Source organism: Symphalangus syndactylus, chromosome 16 (assembly GCF_028878055.3).
Source record: "Symphalangus syndactylus isolate Jambi chromosome 16, NHGRI_mSymSyn1-v2.1_pri, whole genome shotgun sequence".
Classification (NCBI taxonomy): domain Eukaryota; kingdom Metazoa; phylum Chordata; class Mammalia; order Primates; family Hylobatidae; genus Symphalangus; species Symphalangus syndactylus.
In genome coordinates, this window is record NC_072438.2 from 16,418,621 (window position 1) to 16,427,835 (window position 9,215).

General features: G+C 49.0%; 1 protein-coding gene across 6 annotated transcripts in view; it reads left to right on the forward strand.

The window, feature by feature from the left end:
- The window catches only part of EVC2 (EvC ciliary complex subunit 2), a 145,887-nt gene extending 137,023 nt beyond the window's left edge, over positions 1–8,864 (forward strand). Inside the window, exons 20-23 of one of the 6 annotated variants that reach the window (XM_063619376.1) lie at positions 2,665–2,861; positions 5,607–5,729; positions 5,933–6,034; positions 8,175–8,864. In XM_063619376.1, coding sequence (XP_063475446.1) covers positions 2,665–2,861; positions 5,607–5,729; positions 5,933–6,034; positions 8,175–8,442 — 690 coding nt within the window. In that variant the 3' untranslated portion in view covers positions 8,443–8,864. Of the gene's footprint in view, positions 1–2,664; positions 2,862–5,606; positions 5,730–5,932; positions 6,035–6,562; positions 6,670–8,174 lie in introns of those variants that run through there. The other 5 variants (XM_063619377.1, XM_063619378.1, XM_055245654.2 and 2 more) reach the window with 5 other exon arrangements.
- Positions 8,865–9,215: the final 351 nt, after the last annotated feature.

The window sequence follows — 9,215 nt, forward strand, 5'->3', positions numbered from 1 at the left end:
AGATGGAGTCTCGCTCTGTCACCCAGACTGGAGTGCAGTGGCGCGATCTCGACTCACCGCAACCTCCACCTCCCTGGTTGAAGCGATTCCCCGGCCTCAGCCTCCCGAGTAGCTGGGATTACAGTCACATGCCACCACGCCTGGCTAATTTTTTTGTATTTTTAGTAGAGACAGGGTTTCACCACCTTGGCCAGACTGGTCTCAAACTCCTGACCTCAGGCAGTCCACCCGCCTCAGCCTCCCAAAATGCTGGGATTATAGGTGTGAGCCACCGCGCCCAGCCCAATGTGTAGTCTTTTATCCCTCACCCACCCCCACTCTTCCCCAAGTCCCCAAAGTCCATTATATCATTCTTATGCCTTTGCATCCTCATAGCTTAGCTCCTGCTCCTAAGTGAGAACATACAATATATGGTTTTCCATTCCTGAGCTACTTCACTTAGAATAATGGCCTCTAGCTCCATCCAAGTTGCTGCAAAGGCCATTATTTCATTCCATGTTATGGCTGAGTAGTATTCCATGGTGTATATATACCACGTTTTCTTTGTCCACTTGTTGGCTGATGGGCACTTAGGTTGATTCCATATTTTTGCAGTTGTGAATAGTGCTGCTATAAACATACATGTCTGTGTGTCTTTTTCATGCAATGACTTCTTTTCCTTGGGCATATACCCAGCAGTGGGATTGCTGGATCGAATGGTAGTTCTACTTTTAGTTCTTTAAGGAATCTCCATACCGTTTTCCATAGTGGTTGAACTAGTTTGCATTCCCACCAGCAGTGTAAAAGTGTTCCCTTTTCACCCTTTGTGGTCCATTTCTGTCTGTAGATGGTGGCATCAGATTCAAAGCTCATGACCCATGTGAATGCTTTTTGTGTCACCAATTTTAGTAAGACTTGACCCGGTGAATTGACTTGTCTGGAGGATTACTGGAGCTGGAAGGGCTGTGACAATGGGCTGGCCTGTCCCCACATTGACTGGTGGGATCCCAACTATAACGGTTTAGACCCTGCCTCAGGAAGAGGTGAATCTGCCGGGTGTTTATGAAGTCACTGTTTATCCATCTTGTATCCAACAAATGTCTGTTGGTCACTCTCTCTGTTCCAGGAACAGGGTTAAGTGCTGGGGACAGAAGCATGTGTCACTGACTTCATCCTAAGAGCCTGGTTCCAGAGGCACACTAGAAATGGGACAGTTACAGCAGAGCTGGTTAAAACCAATGCGAGATCAGAGAAGGGACACCTGACCCAGAAGATGGGGTCAGGGAAGACTCATGTAGAGTCCAAAAGAATGCGCTGGAGAGAGACAGAGAGTAGCTTGGGAGAAATATACTCTAGGCTGAAGGAAGCTCATGGGTAAGGGCTCAGGGGCCTGGGCGAGCAGGACGGTCAGGCAAGAACGAGTATTTCAGTGTGACAGTGGAGGGAGGCCATGGATGGGGAGCGTCAGGACATGGAAGGAGCTTTGGTATTTGGAACAGCACCTTTCCTCGTGCCTTCACTGAAAGCACTTACCAAGGTCATAGCGACCCCATGTTTCCAAGGGGTCGAGTCCCTGTCTTTGTTTCTCCTGACCTCTCTGTGGTCTCTGGACCCCCAGCCCACCCTTCTGAACACGTTCTCTCCTTGGCTTCCGGCACCTGGACTTGTTCCCTCCCACCCCTGGCTGCCCCTTGCTGGACACTGCTTCTTCTCATGGCCTTTGGGCACCCTATAGCTCTGTCCTTGGGCCTCTTTTCCTCTCCAGCCATCCAAAGTGCTGGGATTACAGATGTGAGCCCCCATGCCTGGCCAAAACTTTTAATTTTGAAATTATTTTAGATTCACAAGAAGTTACAAAGCTAGTATAGTTTCAGAGAGTTTCACTCAGTTTTCCCTAATGGTTCCTGTCAGACAGCATCAGAACCAGGAAGTTGACATCGATATAAAATGTACGTATGGTTCTCTGTCATTTTATCCTATGTACATTCATGTAACCAGCAGCACCATCATCAAGACACAGAGCTGTTAACCAACACAAAGGCCACCCTGGGCTGCCCCTTTAAGGCCACACCCACCTCCCCTGCCCCACCCCTGGCATCCACTGCCGCTCTCCAGCTCCAAGTCTCATCACGCCCAGGTGGTTACATGCATGGAATCACGCAGCACGTGACCTTTGGAGACTGGCTGTTTCCACTCGGCAAAATGCCCCTGGGATCCTTCCAGTTCTTTCTTCTGACTGCAGAGTGGTATCCTGTGGCATGGGTATAGCACAGTGTCTTTAATCGCCCACTAGTTAGGGACACTTCTGTTGTTTCCAGAGCCTGCACTGCTTGCCTCGTGCCTAATGGCCTCACAGAATGTGAGGAAGAGGAGAAAGTACATTCATTTTGAATCGCCCTGCTGCAGGGCTTTTGCTGTGGGGATTTGGGTACTGCCCCAGTGACTTGAGAGCAGCTGGACGGGATGGACGGAGGCTTTAGAAGCGTCCTGGGGAGCCAAGATTGCTGACCAAATAGGTTTTTTTTTTTTTCACAGCTCTGAAAGTTCGGGAACATGTTTTCCAGACTAAGCTACTGAAATATTTATCACTCCAGGACAGAATGTCCTCAGAATGTGATAAATTAAAAATGACGGTTCAAGTTGAGAGGCGGCGAGGGTCTGAGCTCCCTCTGTTGTTTCCTGTAGGAGCTGAGACTGGCATCGTACCTGGCGAGGATGGCCGTGGTGCCCGGGGCCACACTTCGCCGGCTCCTCAGTGTGGTACTGCCCACAGCCTCACAGCCTCAGCTGCTGGCCCTGCTGGATTCAGCCACCGAGAGACATGCAGACCACGCAGCTGAGAGCGATGGCGGAGCGGAGCAGGCCGACGTGGGCAGGCGGAAGTGAGTGCCGTGGAGAGGCTGCCTCCCAGGGCACGTCCCTGTCCAGAAGGGTCCCCATGAGTCCTCGAGGTCATGGGAGGCCCATGTATTTTGTCCATACTTTTTAATTTTGTCACCAATTTATTTTTTAAATAGAGTCAAGAAAATAAGTTTACCCAGAGCCATAAATATTTCATGCATGCCCATTAAAGAAAATGTAAAAAAATGCATAAAAAGAGGAAGAAGAGAAAGAAATATCCATGGTTTTACCACCTAGAAAAATGACTGCTAGCATGCCGTTACATTTCTTCCTCCAGAATGTGTTTCTCTGCTGGGTTTTATGAGTGTGTGTCTGCAAGTGTGGGAGCATGTGTTTGTGTGTTGGTACGTAAATGTGTGAGTGTGTTGTGATGTAAATATGTGTATTTGTGTGTCGAGTATGGAGTGAGCATGCTGTGGATACAGCCTTGCTACATTCTGCCTTTCAGAATCTTACAGCACAAGCGATTTTCCTACTTACCTTTTAACTCTCATGCAAACATCCCCTTATATAATTCTTATCCCATTACTTAGATTATATTTCCTGCTAGTGTTATTAATTTAAATTTTATTCTTTCAATGTTATTGACACGTGGCACAGGTGGATATTATTTTTACTGGCTCCTCATGCTAAGGGGTGTAGCATAGAGCATGTAACTGTCATCCTGTCACTTGACATTCAGTTCGGGCCCATTTTTTCCTTAATTATGGGTAACTCTGCATAGACAGTCTCCTTTAGGATGGCGCCCCAGGTGTGAATTTGGTCAGTAAAGGCTCTTTATGGGGAAAGGCAGGAAGGGGTGTGGAGTGAGGTGGGTTTGGGGGGCAGCCAGCAGTGCCCCCTTGAGGATGGAGTAGGTGGGGAATGAGGCTGCAAGGAAAGCCATGGCCAGGATGAAAACGTTGAGCACCAGGCTGCAGAGCTCGCAGCCTCAGCAAGGATGCAGAGGAGGCCAGGAGGGCATCTGGGAGCCCGAGAGCCTGCTGAACCATCATGACTGTGTAGATAGCATTTGTCCTGAGAAAAGGGGTAATGTTTTCCATATCAGAGATACTTTTTATCAGAGTATCTGACCCCAAAAGCCAAGAAGCACTGCTGAGGGTGAATAGAGTCTGACTGGGGTGAGGGGGAGGGTGGGGAAAAGGGAACAACAGCTGCGGGTGTGGGCAGGAGGCCGCAGGGTCGAAGAGCCTTCCCAGTGGCCTTGGGGCCCAGCATAGGCAGGAAGTGGGATGTGGACCGCAGTCAGAGGGCTGGGTGTGGGCTGGTCAGAGGGCTGGGTGTGGGCTGGTCAGAGGAACAAGAGGGAGCCAGAGGGAGGCCACCTCTGCCAAACTGAATGTCCAGTGACAGGATGACAGTTACATGCTCTATGCTACTCCCCTCCATGGAATATTAGGAGCCAATCATATTAATATTATTAATAATATTAAAAATAAAACCAGCTTTCACAGCCTGGTTTTCCCAGTGCGCTGCCTGCCTGCCTGCCTGCACGGACATGCAGGTGGCAAGTATTCAAGGTGACTCTGGAGTAGGAACGTGTGTGGCTGCAGGGAGGCCACTTCCGCCTGCCTACCACCTCTGTGGACCTTGTTTTTGGTGCTTCCCCTTCAGCCAGCTTAGTTTGAGAGGCCAGTGGGGAGAGATGGACAGGCCAAGCTAGGACGAGGCAAGAGGGCTTGAGGTCAATGTCATCATGGGCATGAGCATGGCCTTTCTTTGCCCAGCCTCATGGCCAGGCAGCCTGGATGACTCTGGAGTCCCAGGCCACTAACCCAATCTCTGAGGGCAGGGCATACACTATTCTTGTGTCCCCAGCACCTGGCATCCGGCCATTACATCAGTTATGAGTCTTGGGTTTCAAGCAATGGGAACTGAATAATTAATCCAAGCAACAATGGAGTGTATTGAGGGCCATGTCAGAATCCAGGAAAGAGGCAGTGTTCAGGCCCCAGGAAGGGCAGGGCCAGGGAAGCACTCAGGGCGTCCTCTCTGGGGTGCTGCCTTCAGAGGACTGCCCTTCTGTGCTCCAGGAGTTAGACTCCTGGGAGAGAGCCTGCCTGGCCCAGTGTAGGAAGGCTCCATCTCCACCACCAGCTGAGCAAGTGTGAGTCACCAAGGCAGGGGAATGAGTCTAGCACATCCTTTATTGGCTTGACCTGGTGCCTCCCACTTTCCTGGGCAACACTCTCCAACGCCCTCTCCTTCAGTCTAGGACCACGCACCTTCATGGCTTTAGGGCTCCCTGCCTAGCCCACCTTCCCCTGTGCTTTCCCAACTTCTGTATTTGTATATGCATAAGGCACTTGTGAAGCTCCCACTGTGTCCTCTGTCTTAGATACTAGGGCTACGTGGAGGGTAAGAGACAAAGCCCTGTTGCGTAAAGCATTCATCCCAGTGGGGGAGGCAGCCAGTATGTAAGTCAGCGCACAGATCCCATTCCTTCGTGAGTGCCCCAAGGGCTCCCTTTGCTCAAATGTCTCCCCCATCCCCAGTCAGCCTTCTTCTGTCTGTGATCCCCTAGACTTGGCCCCTTGAGGGCAGAGGTTGCATCTTGATGAGGCTGTAGAAGGCGTTCGATGGATGTGCAGTGAATGAGTGAAAGAATAAATGGTGAACACTCTGGGGATGGGGGGTCCTAGTGGCAACCAAAGGTGGCATTGAGAGATGGGTGGGATTACTCATCACTTAAAGATTCTATTCTTTTTTTTTTCTTTTTTTTTGAGATGGAGTCTTGCTGTGTTGCCCAGGCTGGAGTACAATGGTGTGATCTCGGCTCACTGCAACCTCCGCCTCCTGGGTTCAAGCGATTCTTCCTGCCTCAGCCTCCGGAGTAGCTGGGATTACAGGTGCCCACTACCACGCCCTGCTAATTTTTATATTTTTTAGTAGAGACTGGGTTTCCCCATGTTGGCGAGGCTGGTCTTGAACTCCTGACCTCAGGTGATCTGCCCGCCTCGGCCTCCCAAAGTGCTGGGATTACAGGCATGTGCCACTGCGCCTGGCGAAAGATTATATTTTTGAAACTATAAGACTCCCTTCTTGCCTACAGGAAACACCAGAGCTGGTGGCAAGCCTTAGACAGCAAACTGCGAGGAGGTCTGATAAGCAGAGGATTAGAAAAGATGCTGTGGGCCCGCAAGAGGAAGCAGAGGTAATGATGGGCACCTGCTCATGTGGCTGGGGTGGGGGTGAGCTAAGCTGCCTGTGGGCCAGGCTGGGGAGGCAGCAGGTGACAAGGAAAGGAGGTTTCTGCAAACAGATGAAGATTTGTGACCCTGAAGACCACAAATCTTTATTCAGTGGGCTGAGTTTAGAAGCTGAAGATGAGCTGTGGCTAGCAGTGAGAGAATGTCCTCAACATTTATGAACATTTACATTACTGTATTTATTTTAGCTAATGGCTATTTTTAATGGAATGTAATTAGAAGAATTCCTTATAGCTACTGTTCACAAAGTCCTTTCATGTCTTGCTGCATTGAGCCTTCCAGAAAGTGGGGATGATAAAATGGAAGCTCAGGGAGGTCAGAAGAAGAGGCCCCAGGCTGACAGCTGGTAAACAGTGGCCATGAGATTTGGGGCTGCCTCACTGCCCCCTTTATTTCCTTAAACTTCCAGCCTTGCACTCTTTACCTTCACCCCAATGCCTTTTTCCTTGGCTGTGGCTATCACACACCTACAGAGCAGAGGGAAGTGAGGGGCAGAGTGGCCTTAAATTGCTGCAGACCGTTGTCCAATGTCTTCTGTGATTCCAGCTAGAGAAGATGTGGATACAAAAAGCAACATCAGGTAGGTTCATAAGGGGTTAAGCAGTGATATCGGTGTGTACTCCGGAAACAGTGGCTGTTCAAGGGACATGTCTACCTCAGTCCTGCCCCTTCCACAATTTCTCAGAGCTCAGTTGAAGGTGCTGAGACCAAGCTTCACAGATTATTCATGATAAAACGCTTGGAACCATTAGTAGCCTGGTTATCATAATATAGTCTCAGATAAGTTAGATCAGGATATTGGCCAAGAGAAGTACATGCAATCCTAGAAAAAGAAAATTAAATTCATTCTATAGAACTCTAAAATATTCCATTAGGAACATTCCTAGGCTGCACTAATAGAAGTGGAGTGGATACAGATCAAGAGACATGATAGTCCCACTGCCCTGGCTCACTCTGCAGGCCTTTGCTCTGCCTAGAGGCACCATGGACCTATGGTGGAGACACAGAGCTGGGTTTGAATCCTTGTGCAGACTTACTAGCTCCAAGGGCAGTAATTAGTGGTGATGGCAATGGAGTGGAATCTACCACATACCTTCTGGGAGGGTCAGCAAGCCTGCCATTGACATGCAGCAGGTGCATCCCCAGTGACATGGCCTTGTCCTGCCCTGCTTGGGCAGAGAGAGAGCGCTGTGGCTTTCAGGATGCACAGGGCTCTTGGTGGTAGTCACGATCATTATCAAGAGCAGCCTGGGAGTTGGGTTGGACTGCCCATGGCCAGGATTCCAGCAACCTTTTTATGGGACATTCTCAAAGTGTGCCACACTCTTCTATGGCAAACACATTTTGCCTGACTTCTAACTGTTGCTTTGTAACCAGGTTTCATCAGCCTGCTTTTAGAGTGAGGCCCATAAATGTTTAACAGTTGGCTGGTGGGGAGGAGGGCAGTGATTTCTGATTTGTAGCATTTGCCAATTTCCATGGTGTAAATATTCCCACCATGGCTGATCTGATGTCACGCTAACAACATGACGACAGTGGGCTCGCAAAACTCCTGAAAATGGGCCGGGTGTGGTGGCTCACGCCTGTAATCCCAGCACTTTGAGAGGCCGAGGTGGGCGGATCATGGAGTCAAGAGACCAAGACCATCCTGGCCGGCATGGTGAAACCCCATCTCTATTAAAAACAATTAGCTGGGCATGGTCGCAAGCGCCTGTAGTCCCAGTTACTCAGGAGGCTGAGGCAGGAGAATCACTTGAACCCGGGAGGCGGAGGTTGCAGTGAGCTGAGGTTGTGCCATTGCACTGCAGCTGGGCAACAAGAGCGAAACTCCATCTCAAACAAAACAAAAAACTCCTGAAAATGGAATGGTCATGAGCCAGGAAGAGTTGACTACAGTGCACCACTGTTATAGGCTTCAGCTAATTTTACAGCAATCTGGTGACCAAGGGGAAAAATAACCTTTCCTTAAAATGGCACTGGGTTGGGGAATTCAGGACCCAAGGAGGGATTCTCTTGGAGAACTCAGAACACTCCAGAGGGTACACTGCCAAAAATATTGAATTTGATCTTTTGCTATTTCTTTAGCATATTACAGAAGACATGTCTCCCTCTCAGAGAGAGGATGATATTCTCTGGAAAAGGAAGTTGGCCACACCTGTCACTGGAGCCCATTGGCGAACTGGCCCCTGTACCCATTGTAGGGGCAGAAACCATTGATATATTAAACACAGGAGAGAAGCTCTTTATATTCAGAAATCCAAAGGAGCCAGAGATCTCACTGCACGTTCCTCCCAGGAAAAAGAAGAACTTTCTGAATGCCAAAAAGGCCACGAGGGCCTTGGGCATGGACTAGCCCAAGGGAAAGCCCCGAGGGAGCATCTGAAGACAGAAGGGATGATTTTCTCCTGCCCACCAGTGTTTGTTTATAATGTACAACTCACAAATATAAATTGCACATGCAGAAGGCACAGACCCCCCAGTGCATGCCGACTTCCACGGACTTGGTTTAATCTTGTCTCATGAATTTCCAGATGGCCCCCTCTCTTCCATATCACAAGGACATAAACACTCCTTCCTTTCAGCCCCACCTCCCCAGGGCCCTGGAGGAGACCTCCACCCTGCAATCCACACCCCATCCTCTGCTGCATAAGCTATGGGCTGTGTGTTGATAGCCAGATTCTCTGCTCTTATGTTTTGTATTTGTTACATATTCTATTTTTATAAAGGGAATTTTAAAAAATAAATGTGTTTTGCACAAAGCTGTTTATTATAAAACCCATGTTTGCTTTATGTAGGAAGCATTTATTTGAAATTGTCTTAACGTTTTGTTCCCTGTGTGGTGTTCAATAGAGAGATTCGCCCTCCATCACTCCAGTTGCCAAAACGTGTCAGCCCCTGGGGTCTACCATCACCAATTCAAATCAGGGTTATTTTCCCATTTTACAAATGAGGAAATTCAGTGGCATAGAAAACTGAAGTGATTTTTACAAGATCATAAAGCTCATAAATGGCAAAATCAGGATTCACACTTTATGGCCCCCAAACCTTGTCCTTTCTCCTGGCCTTGATCCAGGGACACATAACAGCCCCCACACAGTTACCTATAAACAGACTCCATACAAGTGC